Raw genomic sequence first — 24,865 nt, 5'->3', positions numbered from 1 at the left:
TACCAAGCTGCCTTCTATTTTTATATTGGGTTATTAGCCTGTAAATACACGAATGATGAGGAGTAATATGTACAGAGCAGAGAAATGATATATGCCAGAGGAGCGGGCTTCATCAGAGAAACGGACTCCCGCAGAGAAGTCAGAGGAATGGGCCTTATCAGAGGAACGGCATATACCAGAGAAGCCATTCTCGCCGGAACAACGGTCTTCGCCAGAGAAACCATCAGAAGAGCGGGAAAATCTCCCGCCTGAGGACAATTTTACTGTTATGCCCCTGACCACGCAAGGCGCATGCTCCAGCGATGAATTTACCCTTTTACCCTTTACGTGTAATCTATAAATAGCTACCTACGTGCTCTTTGTAAATCTACGTTATCTTCATTTTACAATACAACAGCAATCAGTCTTCGTGCTCTCAACTTTACTTTCCTCTCTCGATTCTCAATCAACACTAGGTATAATTCATAGTTCTACAATAATTCACCGATTAAATCCATATCCATTCAATCGTACTTCACCATCTGGCGTCGTCTGTGGGAAGTTCTGGGCTAGGACGTGAGTTTTGTTCGCCGGCGCATGCAGATCCGTAATTACGGTCGGATTTGCGTGCGCAGACACCGATTGAGCTGATAATCCGATTACCCAACCAAATCCAGACCGATGCTCGTGTTTTCATGCTGATCCACTCCCGATCTTTTAAGATCGACAGTATTTTATGTTTTCCTTGCATGTGCATGTGGGGAAGAGTATGGGAATTGAGGATCGAAGGTTAATTTGTGGCTATTTTGCACGCGATCGTGATAATTGTGTGTGGTTATGATGTTTTCTCGTTTAATTCTTATTTTCCTTACGGATCTAACGTGTTTCGCTAATGATCTGTTGTCTGGTGCTCTGTTTTCGTGTTTTTGGGATTTTCACGGTTCAATTGCCGAGTAACACGTCTTCTCTTTGGAATTTAACTCCGAATCTACGGGGGAATCTCTATTGTTCTCTCTGTTTGCGTTTTAAACCGTGCTCTGGATTTATTTCCTAGCGCACGGGGGTGTTTTCTTATGGGATCTCTTAATGGCTGCCACGCTAGAGCTCGTGATATTCTTCATTTCGTATACATTCGACAACGGATCATCCGATCTGCTTTTTACTTGAAATATCTTCTCACATTTTTCGTGTGTAGGTACTATGGGTTCTTCGGACGCTCACCGCACTCTGGAGAAGGAATTTGACAACGTTGGGCTCAACTCCGCTGCTCACACTACTGAGGTGCCGACTTCGTTGTTCAACGGCGTGCAGGCTAGCACCGCCTTCACCATGCCGCCAGGCTTTCACGCTATCCCAGCTACCCCGCTGACAGGGCAGAATGTTAACGTCCAGAGATCTGCTCTGGTGACACCGGGTTCTGACATGCCAAGCCTGGTCCCCACGTCTGGTGGTGGACCGCTAAATTTTGGGTTGGCAGAGCAGATGATGGCTCTGCTCAACTACGCTGCTGTGCGTCAGGCACTGGGGACTCCTCTGCTGTGCACCGTCCCCGCTGCAGCTCCCCTGATGGGTGCGACTAATCTGCAGGGCACTGAAGCCCCGCCTCCCGCTGCTCTGGAGGTGAACAACCCAATAGCCAACAAACAGGCTGTGATGCCTGGGGAAATACAGAAGGTCCCTGCTGAGAGGGAATTGGAGAGAAGGCCAGAGGGGAGCCGAGTTAGGCTCAACAGCGTCGTCAGAAGGGAGGGGGTTGATGAGTCTGACAGTCAATCCATCTCTCCCGTGTTTGAGGAGGAAAGGCCGAGGGAGAATGCGAGGCTGAAAAATCAAGTGTCGCAACTGAAAAACCAGCTCAAGGATCTGGAGAATTCACTGAGGGAGAAGTCCCAGAGGGACGACAGGGCGCAGAGGTCAGAGAAATCCCACATGGCAGAGAAGTCGTACCGATCAGAGAGATCACACCGGTCAGAGAAGTCAGAACAGACCAAGAGGTCAGAGGGACGGGAGCAGGAGTACTCCTCTGGGAAGCAGGACCACAGGGTTCACAAGCGTCATGCCCATGACGCGCCGAAGGAAAGAAGGGAACATGGGAGATACAAGGAGGACAAGAGGGCCAAGACGTCAAGGTTCCACCCCATCAACAATCGCAGTCCTTTCTCCGATGATATCCTGGCAGACACTTTGCCACGAATCTACAAGCCCATTTATCTGGATTACGATGGCACCACCGATCCGGAGGTACACCTCAATCGGTTTGAAGGATTAGTCACGCTCCATATGTACACCGAAGGCATCAAGTGTCGAATATTCTCTACCACGCTGACTGGACCTGCCCAGCTGTGGTTTGGGACGCTCGCCCCAAATTCCATCCGCTCATTTGAAGAATTACAAATACGTTTTCTGAGGCAATTCGCAAGCTCGCGAAGAGTGGGGAAATCAGCCCTTTCCCTGATGGATATCAAACAAGATCAGAATGAAACACTGTGGGAATACACTGCCAGGTTTAACCTCGCTGCTCTGGAGGTGCCAGAGGCGGAGTCTCAAATCAAAAATTGTGCCTACGTCAGAGGGCTGAAGCCGAGGCTCTTCTTTGATGAGCTGCAAATCAGACTGGCCAGGGACTTCGACGATATCATGACTAGGCTGCCGGGATACTTACAATTGGAGGATGCCAGGATGGCAAGAAAAGCTGAAAATGACAAGCACAAGGCTAAGAGAGCCGAAGAAGCACCAGAGCGAAACCGACACCAGGATAGGGCTCCTTTCAGAGGATTGCCCCCGAGGGTGCCTCCTCCCCAGGCAGAGGGACCATCCCGCCAACAGCGCACCGTGAATGAAGTTACTCGCTTTGACGAGTACACCCCCTTGAACAAGCCACGGGAGGAGATCTTCCATCTGATCAAGAATCAACCGTTTTTCAGGGCGCCTGGGACTTACAGAGATGGGCAGCCACAACAAGGACCTAACAACAAATTGTGCGAGTATCATAATGCCTATGGGCACTACACCAAACATTGCGGGCACCTCAAGCATCAGTTGAAGTTTTTGGTGCGCGCAGGTAATTTGGATCAATTTATAGCCCGAGGGAATGAAGCCCAGGCACAGAGGCCAGAATAGAGAAACGAACAGCGACAAGAGCAAGGGAATAATCGGGATCGTAGGCAAGAAGATAACCGCGACAACAGGAGAGGAGCGGTACAGGGACATGAACCCCATTTCCCGTACAAAAGGGAGGTCCATATGATATGCGGGGAAAATGGGATACCCACATCCAACAGAGCCAAGAAACAAGTTGTACGTGCAGTGAAATCCGGGTATTATCCCAAGCAAGTGATGGAGATTACGAGCGCGGCAGAAGAGCCGGTCATCAGCTTCGGGGCAGAGGACCTGCGGACGCTTATGTATCCACATGACGATGCGTTGGTGATCATGGCAGACATAGCCGGTTGCATTGTTCATTGTGTCTTCGTAGACTCGGGCAGTGCAGTAAATATCTTGTATCTGGAGTGCCTCCAGAACATGGGGGTCGAAGCCCACATTGAGCCAACAAACGCCCATTTATTCGGATTCGGGGGAGAAATGGTCATGCCAATAAGTTTCGTGGAGTTGTCGTTAAGTCTCGGCAATGCTGCAGCTAGCAAAACCAGGGTAATACGATTTCTAGTAGTGGATATGTCAAAACCATCCTACAATGTGATACTCAGCCGTCCCGCCTTGACGGCATTCAGGGCAATAATCTCCATGTTCTACCTAAAAATGAAATTCCCCATCGGAGGGGGAAGAGTGGGAGAGGTATGGGGTGACCAAAAAACATCGAAAGCATGCCATGTACAAATGCTTACACATTCCTCGGGGCAGAAAAGGGAAAGAATAACAGAGGGATCGGATACCCAGAAAAGGGGAAAGGTGGGCGAGGTTAATGCCCCGGCAGAAGAGCGACAGGAGCTGGCGGGATTATTGAAAGATCGGGACAGTGCAGAGAAAACCGCTCTGGTTTCCACCAGTGACGTGTGCAATATGATTGAATTGTTCCCCGGGCAAGAAGGTTTTCAGACCAAGATAGGGTCTTCCATGGATAAACAAACTACAAATGAGCTAATTAGCTACCTGCGGAGAAATGCGGATGTATTTGCCTTCAGTACGGCTGATCTAAAGGGAATAGACAGAGGGTTGGCGGAACATTGCCTTAATGTGGATCCGAAGGTTAAACCAGTGAAGCAGCGAACAAGGCATTTCGGTGCCGAAAATGATGCCGCGATCAGGGAACAGGTTCAGGGGTTGTTGGATGCGGGCCATATTGAGGAAGTCCAATATCCAGAGTGGATATCAAATGCCGTGATGGTGGCAAAAAAGATGAATAGTTGGCGTATGTGTGTGGATTACAGAGACTTGAATGCTGTCTGCCCAAAAAACCACTATCCTCTGCCGAGGATTGATCAGTTAGTAGATTCCACATCAGGCTGCGCGCTACTGCCCATGATGGATGCATATCAGGGATACCACCAAGTAAAAATGAACAGAGGGGACATTGCCAAAATGGCCTTCACCGTCTGCTGCGGGGTTTACGGTTGGAGGAGCATGCCGTTTGGTTTAAAAAACGCAGGGGCCACGTACCAGATGATGATGGAAAAAATCTTTAAAGAGCAACTTTCAAGGAATATATCAGTATATGTCGATGACATGTTGGTGCGCAGTGTCAGAGTAGAGGATCATGTCTCTGACCTGGAGGAGGTTTTCACGGTGATCAGAAAACACCGGCTCATGCTCAACCCAGCAAAGTGTACCTTTGGGGTCACCACGGGAAAGTTCTTGGGATACAAAGTTACTCCTGCGGGAATCGAAGTCAATACGGAGAAAGTCAAGGCCATAATGGAAATGACACCGCCAAGAGGGATCAAGAAGGTACAGACTTTGAACGGGCGTATCACTGCTCTGAGCAGGTTCATCTCTCGGTCGGCAGAGCGCAGCATGCCGTTCTTCAAAATCTTAAGGAAGGGAACCAAGTTTCAGCAGACAGCGGAATGTCGGACAGCGTTTGAAGATCTCAAAGCCTACCTAGCAGAGCTTCCGACTCTGACCAAGCCAGTCCCGGGAGAAACATTATATTTATACATAGCAGTGGGAGAAGAATCGGTTAGCTCTGTGCTTATCAGAGAAGAGGGAAATCACCAGAGGCCGATCTACTTTGTTAGCAGAATCATCCAGGGTCCCGAGTTAAACTACACTGAGATTGAAAAGGCTGCTCTGGCAGTCATGGTCACGGCACGAAAATTGAGGCCTTATTTCTTATCGCATAGGGTAGTGGTGCGAACTGCTTTACCTTTCAGGCAGGTATTGGGGCGACCAGATTTGTCGGGGAGAATGGTCAAGTGGGCCGTGGAGTTGGGGGAGTATGACGTGGAGTATGAGCCGAGAACGGCAATCAAAGCACAAGCTCTTGCGAACTTTATCCAAGAAACCACTCGCCGACCTATGCAAGAGTTTTGGGTTGCTTTTGTGGATGGGTCAGTAACAAAGGAAGGGTGCGGAATTGGGGTGTACATCATCTCACCAAGCTATGGGATATATCAATTTGCTATCAAATTCACCTGCCGGATGTCCAACAACGAAGCCGAGTACGAGGCCGTGGTCAGAGGGGCGCACATCTTGTCAGAGTTGCGGGCTGAATGTGTTATCATCAGGACCAATTCCCAACTAGTGGCTCAACAGTTGTCGGGAGCCTATCATGTCAAAGACCAGCGGATGAAAGCATACCACTGCAAAATCAACGAAATGAAACAAAAGTTCATGGAGTTTAAAATCGAGCAGATTTCCCGGGAGGAAAACACAAAAGCAGACTTGTTGGCACGCATGGCCAGCGCAGTGGAACAGACATGGAGTGACGAGATCATATTGCTCTGTGATACCAGAGAAATGGGGACTTCACAGGTTTTCTCAGTGGAAATTAGGGATGACTGGCGGGCTCCAATCATACACTTTCTTAAGACAGGGGAACGGTTGAGCAAAGAATCCAATCAGAGGGCTCGCTACGAGAATTATTGCTTGATCAATGATCAACTCTACAAACGATCCTTTACTCAGCCTTTATTGAAATGCTTATCTCCAGAGGAGGCTAATTTTGCTTTAAAAGAAATTCATGCAGGTTGCTGTGGTGGTCACACGGGGTTCCGGGATCTTCTACAAAAAATCATTCGGGCAGGGTTCTATTGGCCTAACATCAACAAGGATGCCAGGGAATTCGTCCGCAAATGCGAGGCTTGCCAAAGACATGCTGGGAGAATCAATGTCCCGGGGGAAACCGTGGGAGTCATGTATGCTGCATGCCCATTTGACAAATGGGGCATAGATATCGTTGGGAAATTGCCCACGGCACCAGGGGGCAAATGTTTCCTCATCGTGGCGGTGGATTACTTCTCCAAATGGGTTGAAGCCGAGGCCGTGGGGAAGATCGACGAGGTGACAGTGGAGCGGTTCATTTGGCGGAACATATGCTGCAGATTTGGCGTCCTCAGGATCATTGTGTCAGACAATGGAACCCAGTTTACAGGGCAGAGAATTGCCGACTTCTGTGACCGAATGGACATCACCCAGCGTTTCGTGTCCGTGGCTCATCCTCAAGCAAATGGGCAAGTGGAGCTAGCAAACAGATCAATCTGTGAGGGAATCAAAAAGTGGCTGAATCAGAGCAGAGGGAAATGGGTCGAGGAATTGGACACTGTCCTTTGGGCCTATCGAACTAGCCCAAAGACAGCAACCGGCGAGGTGCCTTTCACCCTGGTATACGGATCCAATGCAGTGATACCAGTGGAGGCCAGACTGGAGTCATATCGCATCACTACCTACGATACAGAGCAAAATTCCAAACTCGGAAGAACAGAGCTCGATCTTGTAGAAGCACAGAGGAATGAAGCTCAAGTCAGAGCAGCGAAATACAAAAGCATCATCAAGGCGGGATACGACAAGAGGGTCAGAGCAAGGAAGCTAGCCAAGGGCGACCTAGTCCTCAAGAAAGCAGACGCACTAAAGCCAGTGGGCAAATTTGAACCCAATTGGGAGGGTCCCTTCATCATCACCGAGGTCCTGGGCGGCGGAGCGTACACTTTGTCGGATCCAGACGGCAGAGCTCTCCCTAGACCGTGGAACATCAATACTTTGAAAAAGTTCTATGTGTAATGTTGCTTAGATGACACGACAAATTGTAGACCGAATACTCTTTTCCCCACAGGGGTTTTAACGAGGTTCGGGGCCATGATATCAATAAAATCGGATACGTGGTTCTAGGGAATTCCCTGGTGTTGACTCATTTATTTTAATTATCGCTTTTCAAATTGCATATTATACTTAACATGTTCATGCAGAGCATTGCACATGTCACCAGAGGGGGGAGTAGGGTGTATACCCATAGTCCATAATTTACAAATTCAAAATTGCTGCTTAGCAAGTCAAGGGAGAAACAAATTCAAAATTGCTTCTTAGCAAGTCAAGGGAAAAAAAGCAAACGTCAAGGGCAGAGCAGAGGAATCATTTTAACCGTAAGCCACGAAAGTTGGTTGCACCCCTAGGGTCTTCCATGCTCCGTGCAGGGGGTTATTGTTGAACCGTAAGCCACGAAAGTTGGTTGCACCCCCAGGGTCTTCCATGCTCCGTGCAGGGGGTTACTGTTGAACCGTAAGCCTCGAAAGTTGGTTGCACCCCCAGGGTCTTCCATGCTCCGTGCAGGGTGTTACTGTTGAATCGTAAGCCGCGAAAGTTGGTTGCACCCCCCGGGTCTTCCATGCTCCGCGCAGAGTGTTACTGTAAGCCGCGAAAGTTGGTTGCACCCCCCGTATCTTCCATGCTCCGCGCAGAGGGTTACTGTTCAATCGTAAGCCGCAAAAGTTGGTTGCACCCCCCGGGTCTTCCATGCTCCGCGCAGAGGGTTACTGTTCAATCGTAAGCCGCGAAAGTTGGTTGCACCCCTCGGGTTTTCCATGCTCCACGCAGAGTGTTCCAGCCAGCAGCAAGGGGAAGCAGCAAAGGGAAACAGCAAAGGGAAGCAGCGTGGGAAAGCAACAAAAGAAGGCAACAAAAGGAGCAGCGAGGGGATGACCCAGAAGCGGGAGTCAGAGAAATCCTCGGAGGAGGAGTCAGGGAAATCCTCAAAGCAGGAGTCAGAGAATCAAAGCAAGAGTCAGAGAAACCCTCAAAGCAGGAGTCAGAGAAACCCTCAAGGCAGGAGTCAGAGAAATCCCAGAAGGAAGGATCAGAGAAACGCTCAGAGTAGCCACAGAGGGACAAACCAAGGACGTTTCCAGAAGAGGAAATCAGAAGAATCACTCAAAAGGATCATTCAGAAGCATCAAACGGGAAGCACAACCAAGAAAGCTACTCAAAGGAAAACTCGACCAGAGGAATCACAAACACTTCAACAAAAAATAAAAATCCTACCCTACTTCACAAAAAATACATCACAGCTCGAGGTATGGGAATGCAAGCTCAACAAACAACAAAACAACACAAAGCGCGAAGGAAGGCAGAACCAGCATAAAAATTTAAAGGCGAGACAAGTGATGAGGAAATTTCATTTACAATGCCAAAACGGCAGATTATACATCAAGAGCCAAAATAAGTACTAAATATTTACAAGCCAGAAATTAAAAAAAAAAATTGGTTAAGACAAAAAAAAGGGACAGCAGGGCATTCATGAGGGAGGAGCAGGGACAGCAGATTCGGAGGCAGGAGCAGAGGAGTCTGGAGCAGGGACGGAGGGGACCGAAGCAGGGACGACAGCTGCAGGGACCTGGCCAGAGGAGGCTCCCTTTGCAAGCACCGGCAACGTGCCAGTATCCTTCACCTCGGGAAGACACACTTCCACGTCCAGCAGCTTCAAAGCTTCTTGCACGTATGTTATTTCATCTCTGTACATGGCAAAAAGCTGATCCACCGCGGAGGAGGAAGAAGCAGGATCCTCGAAGGCTGAGGCCTGGAAGCCGGAGGGCAAGGGAGGCTCCATGTTGTACTGCAAAAACCCCAGAGTACTGTCCCCAGCTGGACCCCGCAATTGATTCACGAAATTCACCAGGGAGGCGCAGAAGCGAGGTTTGTATACCGGAGCAGCAGGCACCGATGTAGAGCCGACCCCAAAAGCGAAGTAGGGAAGGGCCTTCTCCAAAACTGGATACCACCACTCCGGCTTCTGGGGGGAATCAGCAGTGATCCCCAGCAGCTGGTTCAGGTCTTCATCCTTGATGTTTTCCATCAAGGCCGGCATGTCTAAGGCTGCAATTTGCTCCGGGGGCACACCCGCCATCTCCAACGCCTTTGTTGCGGTTTGCTTTATCACGTTGGCGAAGATGGACCCGAAGCCTTCCAAGTAATCCGGAGTCCGCTGGAAAGCTGCCAGGGTACCCTCCAGCATCATACCCAGGAAATGCTGGCCTTGAGGGGACAGGAAGAACTCCAGACGTTGATCCCCAAGCCCCCATAACATAGCCACGGTTCTGAGCACCTGCACAGATCTTCTTCCAGCTACGTTTGGCTTCCTTGTACTCCTCGTCATATCTCGCCTTGAATCTAGAGAGGCTCTCATGACCCTCCTTCGTGGCCCTCGCCAACTCAGAGGCCAAAGAGGCATTCTCCACCTCTGCCTGTGCAAGCTTGGCCCGCAGCTCGGCCACGTCCGCCTCTGCTTTGCTGTACCGCTGCACGATACCAGCAACTTGCTCGTCGCGCTCCGCCGTCCGTCTCTTCTCCGCCCCCAAGTCGTTCTCCAGTGCACCGTAGCCATCAATGCACTGGATCACCTCCTCGACCTGGGACTCCAGCTGTAGAGAAATGATGGGAAAGGGTTAGAACAGAGAAATCAAAAGGTCAGTAACATAAAATATTCAAACATGTTAAATAATGCAGGGCACCTGAAGCACCAAGCGGCTGAGTGAGTTAGCCAACGCAACCTTCTTTATTTTCTGCGTGGCCTCCCTATCCTTGGGGTGGACGTGGGAGAGTATGGTGTTGACAAAATCACGCCCCCTTAGGGACGAGATCGGCTTGGGGTCCGGGGCCTCCGATTCCTCTGCAGGCAAGGCCAATGCCTTGCCCGTTTCAGCATCCACGGAGATCGCCTCCGTTTCACCTGCTGACCCGGCCTCTGGGTCCACAAATTTGCTAGCCTTTTGCAGGCTCTCTTTGCGACGCTTCTTTGCAAGGGCCAGAGTGGCAGCCTTTCTCTTCCTTTGGACTAGGCGGGAGTCGGGAGTAGGGATGTTGTGGAGTGATTGGGAGAGGGGCACATCGTCATCCAAATCCACCACCTGAACGGCGGATTGCCCCCCAGTCTGGCCAGAGCTAGATCCCCCTGCCCTCTGGCTGTCTGGGCTGAACATGGACAGCACATCCATGTCCTTCCCCTTGCCAGGGGGGAAGTGCTGCACCGGGGTGGTCTCTGCCGGAACAACTGGGACCAGCTCGGAGATATCTACCCCAGGGTCCACGGGCTGCCCAGAGCCCTGTCCCCCCTCGCCAGAGGGACGGTCAGCGGCGAGATCAAATCTGCATTTGTTCTTCCACGACATCCCTGCAAACAAATAAGGTTTTATCAACAAAAGCAAGGTAACAAATAATTTTTACATAACTACTAATGCCTATTTTACCTATGGAAGGCCGAGTTATCCTCGGTCAACTTCTTACAGAGGAAAGGAGAATCTTTATTGAGGGAGTTCAAAAAACCTATTATACTCAAGTTAGTATCGGAGGGCTTCCCCTTAGCGGGAGGCTTATACGCGGTCCGGGATTCATGCCATTGTAGCTCTTGGGCATCATACTGACGCCAGGAGCCCTGGTTGATTTTTACATAGCAATAACGGGATATGAATCCCTTGTCGTGGGAATTGAGGGAGTTGAGGAATGAGGTAGGGTAGGACTTACAGGCGGCAAAGCTGTATAAGGGGTGACCCTGCCACCGGATGGTTTGGGTTTGTAGGAACAGCTCGGCGGTGTCTTGAACGCCGTGAGCTGTGCAGATGATATGGAAGGCAAACAACCTTCGAATAGCAGAGGGGAGTACTTGGAAGAATGGAATGCGAAAATAGTTGCAGACTTGTATTAGGAGGGGAGGAGGCGGAAGCCTGAGGCCGGCATCCACTTGTGCTTCGAAGAGGGGGATTTTGTTCATATGAAGTTTGGTGAAAAGGTTCCGAAGCCTTGGAATAAGGCTCGAAAGTCAAACCCTCAGGGCGCTTGCACCTCTCGTACATTTTGTGCATCGCCGCCACACTTAGGCGGGATGGAGAAATGGTCTTGGGGGACTTCGGGGTGGAAGGTTGAGGCTCGGATGAGGCTGGGGAAACCTGGGGAGAATCAGGGTTGGAAAGAGGAGGAGAGTCAATCGGGGAAGCTACGGGAGAGGGAGAGGGGGAGGGGGAGAAATCAGGCTGGGCGACGGAGGTGGAGGCCATGGTCGTAGAAAAAAAAAACCCTAGGGCTCACGCTCAATCAGAGCACCAACAATTCCAGAAAAGAACTATACACTAAAAATAGATATCGGGAGGGGAGGATACGCGATTTACCTAAAACAAGACTGGAACGGAAGGATTGTGAGAAATACGTCGGAATCGAGAACGAGGAATCGCCGGAAATCGCAGTCGAAAGGATTCAGAGAAATTGGGAAGAAGATGAATAGTGGGAAGTAAAAATTCGAATCGACTAAGTAAAACGTACGCGGGCAACTACCAACACGCGGGATGGACGACACGTGGCATCAGAGAAATAATCGACGGTCGAGAATTCCTACGGAGAGACGAAAAGACGCAAAGGTTAAAAAGTAACCTCAAAAAGCGGAAAAGTACATTGTAAAAGGGGCGGGCATTTAATGCGGATGACGTTAGCCACGCGGGCGAACACTCTGACTAGGTTACTCTGCTCCAGAGCGAACTAGTCAGACCAGAGGGGGGAGTAGTTGATGAGGAGTAATATGTGCAGAGCAGAGAAATGATATATGCCAGAGGAGCGGGCTTCATCAGAGAAACGGACTCCCGCAGAGAAGTCAGAGGAATGGGCCTTATCAGTGGAACGACATATACCAGAGAAGTCATTCTCGCCGGAACAACGGTCTTCGCCAGAGGAACCATCATAAGAGCGGGAAAATCTCCCGCCTGAGGACAATTTTACTGTTATGCCCCTGACCACGCAAGGCGCATGCTCCAGCGATGAATTTACCCTTTTACCCTTTACGTGTAATCTATAAATAGCTACCTACGTGCTCTTTGTAAATCTACGTTATCTTCATTTTGCAATACAACAGCAATCAGTCTTCGTGCTCTCAACCTTACTTTTCTCTCTCGATTCTCAAGCAACACTAGGTATAATTCATAGTTCTACAATAATTCACCGATTAAATCTATATCCATTCAATCGTACTTCACCAACGAACTTTTTGCATTTTTTGAAATTTAACATGACTTTTTTTTTCAGCCTACAAATACATGAACTTAGCGCATTTTCTGATTTTTGACACCGATAAAGAATTCGGCGACTAGGGCTGGAAAAATATACCGAAAACTCAGTATACCGGTCATACCGTACCGTAAAATACCGCAAAATATCGAATTTAAGGTATACCGATTTTTTTGGTAAGGTATGATACCGTACCGAAGATTTACGGTAAGGTAAAGGTATGGATTTTTCAGATACCGGTGTATACCGATACCGCGGTATATACCGAAAAAATCAATAAATACCGTATTAAAGGTATATACCGAAACACGGTTTGATACCGTATTACTGGTATACCGAATATTACTATATATACCGGTGATGCGGTATTATACCTTATTCTGGTATACTTTAATATTCGGTATATACCGGTAATTAATAAGGTACAATACCTTATTCTGATATACCGCAGTTGTCCGTATATATTGGTATACCGAAAATCGCGCTATATATCGTATCAAAATCTATAGTTTTAAAATATATAATATATATTTTTAAAAATATTTATATATTTTATAAAATTATGTATATAATCTATATTATGTGAATATATACGATTGTACATGAATTTATAAATATCATCAAATGATACAAAAATAAATAAAATATAGTATATAGTATAAGTCATACAATAAAATAAAATTGTTTATTTTGATATTATAGTATAGTTATAATATATAACTAAAATTATTGTTTTACAATAGATTATACACCTAACATATAATAGTTACATATATAATAGCATAGTTATAATATTAGTATTATATTATAAATAATATTACGTCTAACATATGAATTATATGTAACTTATAACATCTATATAATTTACTATATATTACATGAATGCATACAAGTATACGAATATAAATATCATCAAATGATATAAAAGTGAATAAAATATAATATAGTATGTAAGTTATATAATTTAATATAACTGAATTATTTAGATTGATATTATAACACAGTTATAAATTAATATTCTATATTATATAACTAAGATTATTGTACAGTTATAATATAATATTCTATATTTATATAACTAAGATTATTGTTCTACAATAAATTATACTTCTGACGTGTAACATCTATGTATATAATAGCATAGTTATAATTAATATTGATATTATATTATAACTTAAATTACATCTAACTTATAAATCTCATATAACTTTACATTGATATCACTAATAATAAATGTATTACTTTTTGTTTATTTGTGATATATTTTAATTATTATGTCATTATTATATTTGTTAAATATTATTCATTATCTAAACATGTTTTAAATAAATAAGTTATCAACTTTTTACCGTATTGAATTTTTTCGATTTCGGTAATACCGATTATTTTGGTATACCGTTAAAGTGCGGTATACCGTAAAAGTACGGTAATACCGAAATTCGGTAAGGTATACCGAAATAAAGGTACGGTAAAGGTTTTGTATATTCTTCATACCGTATTTAAGGTATACCGAACTAAGGTATTCCGTAGGTAAAAGTAAGGTAAATGTATGAATTTTCTCCATACCGGAGGTAAAGGTAAGGTATAAGGTATGATCGATTTAATAAGGTATACCGTACCGTCCCACCCCTACCGGCGACTTACTACAGTGACGTGTAATCTACTGCTTACATGGCTAATTATTTTGCTGATCTGAAAAAATTTGCTGGCATTTAAAAAAAAATATGAATAACCCAAATTCGCTGGCAATTCCCAAACGAGGCCGTATAACCCATAACCCATTTGTTTAAATCTAATTTGTTTTCTTCCCAAACACAAATCGTGAAACCCATTTGAATAATCCCCAACAAATGGCGACTAATCAATGAAACTATTTGAATTTGTCAAACCCATATGTTTAGTTTAATTGCAAGCTTTTTGTTCCGCCGCCATAACAAAAGCAGGAAAAGCTTTGAACACCCAAGTCTTTGGAAGAAACAACTCCAGAATTTTATTCTCGCTTGGTTAGGATTGCACGTGAGGCGTGCTTATTTGTTAATTCGAAGTAGGGTTGTGTTGTGGTGGTCCATATTTCTGCTATTACAATGGGAAACAGATAGGTCCCTTTTCTTAATTCTTTATTCTCCAAGGTTTTGTTTTATAGCTTTTTGGCTTTTTTATCCCTTGTCTGAAACAAGGAGATTTCTGCCTTTTGCAAGTAATTGATTGGCTTTTTTCAAACCTTTTGTTGTAGAGACACTTTTGCATTGTATATCACGCATGGTGGCAAATTTATTGAATATCGGGGTAAAGAGCTGTATATGAAGGGTGATATATTTACGAAGCACCATTGTGATGTAAACAGTGGTGAAACAAGAAACTTTACCCTAATTCAGAAACGATAAACGAGACGAGATATACGTGGTTCGATCATAAATGATCTACGTCCACGGGAGTTCTTCGTTGGTTTCACTATACTTTGAGAGAGCCTTTACATATTACCAATGTTGCTTAGAAAATAAATCATCCTCCTTAATGCTAAAGCTAACCTTCTATTTATAGATGTGAGAATGAGCCCTAAAGGCCTTAGGCCCATGAACTCTAATAATTGAGCTTAGGCCCTTTAATGCCTTAATACACTTTAATCTTGACTTGACTCATCTGTGCTGTCCTTCGTTGCCCATGTTGAGCAGTTCCCTTGAGATACACAGGCGAGTCTGTGCTGCCGAGTAACTTGGGTAGTCTGCGCCGCCAAGTTCGATAGTCTGTGCTGCCGAGTCTCTTCGTCTGTGCTGCCAAGTTCGTTTCTTCGTCTGCGCCGCCAAGTTCGTTTCTTCGTCTGCGCCGCCAAGTTCTGGCTGCGCAGCTCTGTACTGGCCGTGCAGCTCTGCTGCACTGCTCTGGTCTGCGCTGCTCTAGCTGCGCAGCTCTGCACTTTGGTCAAGGCTGATTGACTCTTCGTATTCATTTGTTAGCAAGTCTTTTTAATTAGACATGCGCTCGTTAGTTCCTTTGATAATAATAACAATAATAGTAATCAAGTAAAATGTTCTTGTGTTGCCAAGCATAGCGCTGATGAGTATTCTAGTCCTCATCAAACAGGTTTGGATATTTTGATTTGGAGGATGTGATTAAGGGTTTAGGGTATGAGTCTTGGTTGAAATTATGCTATAGAATCCCTTCTTCTGAGAGTTATAGGCCTATGAAGAATGACCAAGATATACTTGATATGTTGAGCAATCTGACATTGACATGTAGGCATGCAAATATTTATGTTGATGGTGGAACTAAAGTAGGGGATTTTGCTCCAGTAGAGGTAGAGGAATTGAGTGCAGCTGACCTAGATGAGCTATACGCGGAAGACCCTTTTTGTAAATTACAAGAGGACATAGCTGATGCTTATGATGAATTAGAGCATGTCAGTGCGAAGGGGAAATGTAAACAAAATAAAATAACTGAAAATGGGAAGGGTAGACGGGGTGAGAAAACCACCGATGTAATTCGAACTGAGCCTAACACCATTACACTTACCTTAGATAATTCTCATGTTGAGCCATCTGAAAATGATGAGGACTATGTGCCTTGTGATGATGAAGACACTGATGATAGTCTTGGTGATAGTCCTGTTGTATCTTTTGAAACAATTTCTTAATGAATTAAAATATGTGCAGCAGCAGCATGCTGTGAAGCTCCTGGTACGTTGACAGAATCCCAATCAAAATTGTGTTGTTTGAGCATGCTGTAAAGCTCCTGTAAAGCTACTAGTTATTTTCCCATACAAAGTATTGACAGACAACAAAACAACATTATATTCATTCCATAACATAACAACATGATACCATAACATTTCAGGAACAACAACAAGAGTTATTGAAAGCCAAAAAGAATTACACTAACTCTAAACAACAACTACAACAAGCCACATAACCAAAACACATAGCACAAGATTCTTCCACCAACATTTAGCTTTCAATCGTTTCATTTCTTCCTTCAAAATTTTTAATTCATCCTCCATTTCGTGATTCTCCACAATAATGCGCCCAGCCTTGTCCCACACTACTTCTTCAGATTCTTTCAGTTCGCTACATTCCCATTTTTTAATTCTAAGCTCGGCTTCTAATGCATCTCGTTCACGCCTTAATTTAACTATGTAGTTCCTTTGCATCAAGGTGGGCTTGGGATCAATAAACTCAAAGTACGAACATGGCTTAGCCTGCGAAAAAAATTAAACGAAATCAGCAAGATAAAAGCAAAATAGAGCGAATTAACAAGATAAAAGTAGCAACTCTTACATCTTTCGAACAATGAAATAAACGCATTGCAGGGTTGTTGTCCGTCCAAGATGTCTTCAACTCCGCTTGCAAACCACACTTGCACATGCGTTGCTCCATAAGAGTAGCAAGGAATGGACGATAGAAATTCAGAGAAGAGAATGGTGTCTGCGAACCCTAATTTTGGTGCCTTTAAATTTAATTCAATTTGAGGTTCAAATGACGTCGTTTAGCTTAGTCCAAAACGGTGTTGTTTTTTATATCATCCGATTAGTCCACGTCATGTATTCCGGCCTCCACGTCAGCAGTCAATTATCGTTTTTCCGATTCGGTGTCAAAAATAAGAAAAGGCGCTAAGTTCGTGTATTTGTGGGCTGAAAAAAAAAGTCATGTTAAATTTTAGAAAATGCAAAAAGTTCGTGTATTTACAGGCTAATAACCTTTTTATATTCAATGTAGTTTTTTTTTTAGAAGATATTCAATGTAGTTTTAAAATATCTAAAAGTATCCATTATTATAAAAATACATATAAAATAATTATACTTACTACTCCCTCTGTCCATGATTTTTTTATCATTTTAAATGACCACAAAAAATAATTCATTTTTATTTTAGAAACTTTACATATTATCATTATTTACACTATTTTTTAAATGAGATTCTTTCTCCACTTACAATACAATAACCATTTTTATTAAAACCCGTATCGTCCCTTTCTATGACTATTTTTTGTGGATAGCAAAAATATTTTATTATATAAATCAAAACTTGAAATACTCTTAGTTTTGAATTTGAGTTATTATACTATAATTTACTACTCATAACATATTTGATTGTGAATTCGAATTTTTATGTTATAATTCACAATTTTAATTACTTTAGGTTGTGAATTTAAATATTCAAGCTATAATTAAAAAAATGAAAATACTCTTTATTATAAATTTAAAAAATAGAATAATTTATGAGAATGCTTACTTCATTCATATGTACTCCCTCCGTCCACTAATTCAAGGTCTTCTTTCCTTTTTGGGACGTCCACCAACTCAAGGCCTATCCATTTTTAGTAAGTTTTTATTTATATTTAATTGGTGGGTCCCAAAACAATACACTTTTTCTCCACTCAACTAATAAACAATACATTAATTGTGGGTCCCTTTCTCCACTCAACTAATAAAAATACATTTTTTCTTAAAACCCGTGTTTTGCTACTTAGGTCATGAATTAGTGGACGGATGGAGTAACTTTTTTTTAGAGAATTATGGTATCTAATAAATAAATATTTTATTGTTTAGATCTTCGTGTGAGTTCACATTTTAACAGTCATCTCTCAATTTATTTTATCGAATAATGTATAATTTAACAAATTAAAAATATGGTGGATTCACATTTTAACAGTCTTCTCTCAATTTATTTTATCGAATAATGTATAATTTAACAAATTAAAAATATGATGCTTGTGTTAGTTATCTGTTTTATGAAATCATCAAGTGACTCATCAAAAATAACATGAGGTGTTTCTTCCACAACCATTGTTTGAGAGTTAAATACTCGATAGGCTTTGCTGGATTCTTCAGTTCCAGAGTATACAAGGAAAATTCATGGATCAGCCTTGCTATCAAAAGTGTTTAACTTTCTTTTATCGTTGTTATAAATGAAACACCTAGAACCGAAAGCATGAAAATATGAAACAGTTGGCTTGTCTTTAATCCATTTATGAAATACATTATTGTGACATGTGCTCTGAGCCGTCGAATTTTCTAGATTTTATGTTATAGGTTCTATTTTCTTTCCTATTTGATAAGATATTTCATAAAAAATATTCACCGTCTCCTTCAAACATCTTTTCTTATTTCCATTTTGTACGTCTCTAAGACATCTTTCTAACCTATTTTTGAAAATAATTCAATCAACTATTTTACAATCTTCTATTTCAAAAAAAAAACTATTTTACAATCTTCACTTTTAGGGAGATTCCTTCTACACTCATTAAATAATAAATACACAATTAATTTTTATTAAAATTTGTGTCACTTTTTTTAGGAAGATATTTGATGGATAATAAAGTATAAATTAATCAAAATCAATAAATAATTCAAGAAAATTAAGTGAAAAGGGTATGTAATTTGCAACCAAAACAAAATATGGTTGTGAATGGTGAAAAAATAAAATTAATTCACAATCATGTCATGGTGAAAAGGGTATGTGATTCCCAACCAAAACATAATAAAATTGAATATAGTTTGATTGTGAATAGGGATGTAAACGAACCGAATCGAATCAAATATCATTGGATTCGATTCATATTCGTAAAAGTAATTGCATATTCGAATCGGTATTCGAATATCTTTCGAATCATATTTTACTATTCGTATTCGATTCGTATGGCGACCCACTCGCGGGTCGCCGTTTTTGTGCTAAAAAACCCCCAAAAACGGCGCCCGCCGTTTCTCAAGAGCAAAGCATGAAAACGAGATAGAAAAATCGGCGACCAACTCAGCGGGCGTCGTTTTTGTTTTGGTCATATCTTTCTCATCCGAACTCCGATTTACAATCCGTTTGCGCTCACGAACTCCTCTCGAGACGAAATACAACTTCTATTGCAGACCATATTTTCAAATTCGACTCAAGATTCCTATAAAATCCATCAAAGTTCGGGCAAGTATCATATTTCACAAGATAAAGCAATATGCGCACAAAACAACTATCAAACACTCAATTTCCTATAAAAGTAAACATCATATGAACATTACAAACCATAGAAACATGAGTGTTATCAACTCCCCCAAACTTAAGCCATTGTTCGTCCTCGAATAATGAGAAGAACATAATCAATAACACGAATGGGTAAGAAATCTAGCTCATCGATGCCTCCGAATAATAAAGAATGATAGAATTCTCAAATCCTCAACAATTAAGCACAAAATTCACCAATAAACACAACTTATAGTAAAATCAACCTCAACATTCCAAACAATTGAATCTCACAAGTATGTGTATCACTCAACTCTCAATTTGATGGAACGAGACTTGTATACTCTCATCAAATTCAATGCAATGTAGATCACTTATCATAGGCTTGCCAATTCTCCTTCGCTAACAATGTGCCAGGACTAAGATCAAAAATGTCTTTTTCTTCGGGATATAATGTAGGGACATTGGTTAAGGTAGGGAAAATATAGGCTAAGTGACTCAACTAAATCAAGAATACCAATCTTATAGCTTCACAAATCGAGTATGGAATAGATTCCATCTTCCACCTAACTATGCCACCATAATCAACATAACTCAAGGGATTTAATCATCACAATGCAGAACTAACTACTCTTTTATGCTCTCCACTTATTTCCAACAAACAAAGTTGATTTTCTAACAAATTTCTCAATAAACACTCAACTTCACACTTTTTTTTCAACAACTACTTTTTTTTTTCTTTTCACGACTTTCTAGAGCTTATAAGAGTAAATAGTAACACAAAATCAACCCTTCTTTTTTCATGACCCACTATGAACGTTCACTACACAAAGATCCCTATATACTACATCACCCCCTATCATCTGGTTAAAGAATAAAAGCTAATTAGGCTCAAAGTGGATAACAAAAGATAATTTTTTCGTTAAGGACAATGTTTGGGATAATAATATGGCTAACAAAAGATGGCCTAAAATCAACTTCTAATCCTGGGCACAACAGCAACCTCAACACAGAAATCATTGCAAGTTCTAGAAGATCACCACATGTATGAGAAAACTCACAACAAAGAATAAATTGTGTATGATAAATAGTTATGGCTCAAAATTCTCACAGGTTTATTCAACGCCCAAAAGTCAAGGTCAAAATCACTCTAGAGTTATGCAAATTAGTTTCAATTATGCTCAAATCATCAAAGAAAATCAAATTTCATTTTTTTTTCTTCACAGAATTCATCATTGGCATCTTACCAAAAATCAAATGGAGTAATAATCAACTCAAAAATAAAATAATCACATACCACCAACCAAGCAAGATAAAACAATAAAGCTAACAAAATGATAAAAATAATACACATATCTACTCTCACCCCCTCCCCCAAACTTATTACAGAACATAAGTTTGGAGGGATGATGATATGTGTGTCACTACTTACAGAAACACGTGCTCCAAGGTGGTTGTATGAACAAGGCGTGAGTTCCCGCATCTTCCAAGCTCAACTGCACTAAAACCCCAACAAAGAAAACAAAGAAACAAAAAGAAACTAAAAGAAAGAAGAAGAAAAAAACAAAAAAAAAACGGTTGGGTTACCTCCCAACAAGTACTTAATTTAACGTCTAGAGCTCGACGATACCTCATGGCCTCAATGAACATCAAACGCAGCGGGCGTGATAGACCGCCCAACACGAACAGAGACAGAGGACTCATGTGTATCAGCTGCGTGAAAAATAACGCTTCCATTCGGCACATCTATCATAGCTCGCCTCGTAGCTAAGAATGATCGACCAAGAATCAACAGCGGATTTACATCTTTAGGAATGTTGATGACCAAAAAATCCGTTGAAAAGATAATCTTGTCAACCATCACAAAGATGTCTTCAAGCTTTCCTCTCCACTTCACTCTTGATCGGTCCGCCATCTGAATCTCCATCGAGGTTGGCTTGAGAACTCCAATTCCCAACCGCTTGAAAACAGAGATGGGCATCACATTAACACTAGCCCCTAAATCACAAAGAGCCTTGGGAAAAAGTTCTCCGCCAATCTCGCACTCAATGGTGAAGCTACCCGAATCTTCCAACTTCGGTAGTAGCTTTATTGGCAGTTCAGTGCACAAATCTTTTTCTAGCTCAATTTTCTTATCCTCATATTTTTCCTTGGCATCATGCAACTTGGAGTGAGTCTGAGGCTGTGCACGCCGGTCCAATTCTTCGAGTAATCTTTCCAAATCTTCCACTATACGTCTATGCTCTGGCTTCTCGGGAATAGCAGCTTCCTTCTCATTTTTTCTATGGGCGATCTCCAACTTGGTTTCCTTGGCGTCCATCTTTTTGCTCGGCTTCATAGCACATTGCTCTTCAAGCACCTCCCTCTTCATAAGCCTACGGGGAACGAAGTCTTTCAGATGTATTCCCTAAGTGAAATAGGAGCCTTGTATGGTTCCTCAATTGAAAATTCGTGCTCCTTGCTTGTCTCCCCATCTTTTGGGGACAGAGTGCCATCAAAAATTGCATTGCATTGCATTGACTCTTCTGCTTTCCTTCGGTATGTCCAGGCATGTTCTGCGCAGTTGCATGAAACATCTCGAGCCACTATGAATAGTGGAGTGTGCATTAAGGGTGATTGTTACGGTGCAGATAACAATAGTGAGCTTGATTTTTATGGTCGTTGGTAGAGGTGTGCGAGCTTGAGTATCAAGGTCTGCCAAAGAAGACAACCACACTATTCAAGTATGACTGGTTTGATCCGGGACGTAATGGGATGTATCCTCAATTCAAATTGGTGTTTATAAATCACACCAAAAGTATGGAAAGTACGAACATTTTGTGCTAGCATATCAGGCAATTCAAGTATACTATTGTACTTATCCAAGTTTAACTCAATTTAAAAAAGATTGGTGGAATGTGTGTAAGATAAAAGCTAGATCTAAAGTTGAAGTACCGACAGAAGCATCTACTATGGAGGTCGACTAACCCTTTCAAGATGAATTTATGAGTTCAATCCACACAATTATAGATGATCAACCCATAGTAGTTCATCCTAGTGGTGGCTTGATAGATATGGATGATGAAGAAGAAGACGAAGAAGAAGAAGAGAAAGATACATTGATTAGTGAAGAAGAAGATAAAGATGATGGTTATCGAGATGATGATGACTATTAGAGTTAGTTTATTTGCCTTTATATGTTGTAATTCATTTGTTGCATCAAATGATTTTTGTTTACAATTGTTAACTATTAAATTTTCTTTGGTTTTTAAAGATGGCGAGAAGACAACCTATGGGATCTGATGGAGGAGGGCATGGGAGAGGAGGAGGTTCTAGTGGTAGGGGTGCTCCATCATCATCAGCGCATCCTACATCATCCACAGGATTAGATGGAGGGATTGGTGCTAGGGCTGGTAAACCGGTCGGTTCGGTTAAAACCTTATCGGTTAACCGGAACCGGTTAAGAGGAATTCCTCTAACGGAAAACCGAACCGGTTTTTTGACCGGTTAATCGATTAACCGGTCCGGTTAACCGGACCGGTTAATCGGTTAACCGGTCAAAACCGATTAATAGACTGTTTCTCAATTTGGCAGAATTAACCGGTTAATTCGGAAACGTGCTACTTAATGGGATTTCTAAACTTTGCTTGAATAAAATAGGTGATATGACCTTAGATTTTGGTAACACATTCATAATAAAGGAATGTCGCAATTGAAGGATAATAAATACAACAATTAAGATAGAAATTCTCTCAACCAGGATCAAAAGTTCGAAGGTCTGAGACTATGAGATAACATTTAATACTAAGCGAATATTATATGCGAGGAATAATGGCTAGGAAAGCGATGACAACAGGAGTTCATATTAAATAGGCTATGAATATTAAAATAGTCAATCTCAAATAATATCCACCTTAGTGAATATTATGGCAGCGAAATTTATTCTTGACATTTATTTGGAAATACACCAACACCCTTCCTCAGCTTCGCACAACACCATCTTTCGCTCAACCTGCAAAAGGTTTTGAAAACAATTGCATGGCTGAGTACTAGTATGCTCAGTAGGTTTAGCCATTTGAAAACATTTGAAAAATCCATTTAAAATAATAATCCATGCTATGAACAGTATAACATAGAAATATTTGAAAGCATTCTATGCATACATAAAATAAATTGTGGATCCATTTTCAGTCTTCTCCCTACTGGTGCTTCACCTATTATGTGAACTTGTGGGAGCAATGTGGGCTGCTCCCACTTGCCTCAGACTGTCAGACTTGGGCTGCTCCCATTTCTGAAACATGTGTTGGGGGTTTAAATCAATTTGAGAAATTGTCATAGCTTTTGTGATGCAAGAATTATAAATTCGGGATGATTTCTTAGTCCATGTTTCTAAAACATAATCTACTTGACTGCTCTTGGGAAAAATCTAGCTGCTATAAGTATGTGTCAGTTTTTTTGGATTCTGAGGAAATTTTAAAAGAATAGGTATAATTTCCAAATTTCAAAATACATTTTGGATTTACAGGCAACTAGCCCTTATTTTAAAGTGTAGAACATCCACATTGGTTGAGTCAATACTTGACTCATCCATATATTTCGGACTCACTTATGAGTCACGTGCTGCATTGGGTTGACTCATACTCCTTCCGTCTCATTACAAATGTCTCATTACTTTTGGGCACGGAGATTAAGAATTGTGTAGAAAGTAAATAAAGTAAATTGGTGGAAATTATTTAAATATTAAGTATAGAGAGATAATATATTGCCAAAAAATAAATAGAACATTTGTAATGAGACATCTCATTATGGAAAGTGGAACATCTGTAATGAAACAGAGGGAGTATAAATTAATTGGGGTGAGTCACTCCTATGCTTAGGAATGTCAACCGGACCAACCTACCGAATTTCAGGTTAGCCCTATTAGGTTATGGGTTATTCGGGTGCAGGCTAATCGGGTTGAAAATTTCCAACCTTAACCCTCTCAGATTAGCGGGTTAATCGGACCAGTACATGAGTTTCATGCTGGATTGACAACCCTACCTATGTTGCATCAATAACTCATTAGCTAAGCCGACTTGAGCCAAACGCGTGCATTGCACGCGCCACACATAAAAAAATTACGAGTCAGGCTTATCCATATGAGTCGCGCCTCAAACCACCCCACCCTACATCAGCTGACTCAAGTCCGCTGATAAGTCAGCCCGATGTAGATGCCCTTAGAATTTTCAATTAAAATAATTTTTAAAAACTTTATTATGTAAGCCTATACAAAAATATCCATATAGCGTCACATTAGATCGTTTCAAATACATGTCCAAATTTTGTCATAATGATAACTTTTAGTTTTATGATATATTCTTGTTAAAATGATTCTCGAAAATAATTGATAAAACCAGAGAAAATCTATACAAAATATGTGTGTCTAAACGAGAAAAAGTTTGGGCTACAGCCTAGAGGTAAAAGAGTGCTGAAACATCAAAACAATAGAATGATAGAAGGGATACCTTATTTTTAATAGGAAAGGTAACAAAAAC

General features: G+C 42.1%; 1 protein-coding gene across 1 annotated transcript; it reads left to right on the top strand.

Annotated features, from left to right (window-relative positions):
* The first annotated feature begins 3,222 nt into the window (after window positions 1-3,222).
* LOC130998316 (uncharacterized) lies at window positions 3,223-8,245 on the top strand. The gene is made up of 3 exons (XM_057923744.1): window positions 3,223-5,910; window positions 6,064-7,151; window positions 7,966-8,245. The coding sequence occupies exons 1-3, from the start codon at window positions 3,223-3,225 to the stop codon at window positions 8,243-8,245; spliced, it is 4,056 nt and encodes a 1,351-aa protein (XP_057779727.1).
* The last annotated feature ends 16,620 nt before the right edge of the window (window positions 8,246-24,865 follow it).

Source organism: Salvia miltiorrhiza, chromosome 8 (genome assembly GCF_028751815.1).
Source record: "Salvia miltiorrhiza cultivar Shanhuang (shh) chromosome 8, IMPLAD_Smil_shh, whole genome shotgun sequence".
Lineage (NCBI taxonomy): Eukaryota > Viridiplantae > Streptophyta > Magnoliopsida > Lamiales > Lamiaceae > Salvia > Salvia miltiorrhiza.
This window is presented reverse-complemented; position numbering and strand designations above follow the sequence as displayed.

Coding starts and splice junctions, on each gene's coding strand:
- LOC130998316 (XM_057923744.1), top strand. CDS start 3,223: ATGATATGCGGGGAAAATGGGATACCCACATCCAACAGAGCCAAGAAA. Junction 5,911..6,063: donor GAGAAATGGGGACTTCACAG/GTTTTCTCAGTG, acceptor TCCTTTACTCAG/CCTTTATTGAAATGCTTATC. Junction 7,152..7,965: donor ACTTTGAAAAAGTTCTATGT/GTAATGTTGCTT, acceptor TGCTCCACGCAG/AGTGTTCCAGCCAGCAGCAA.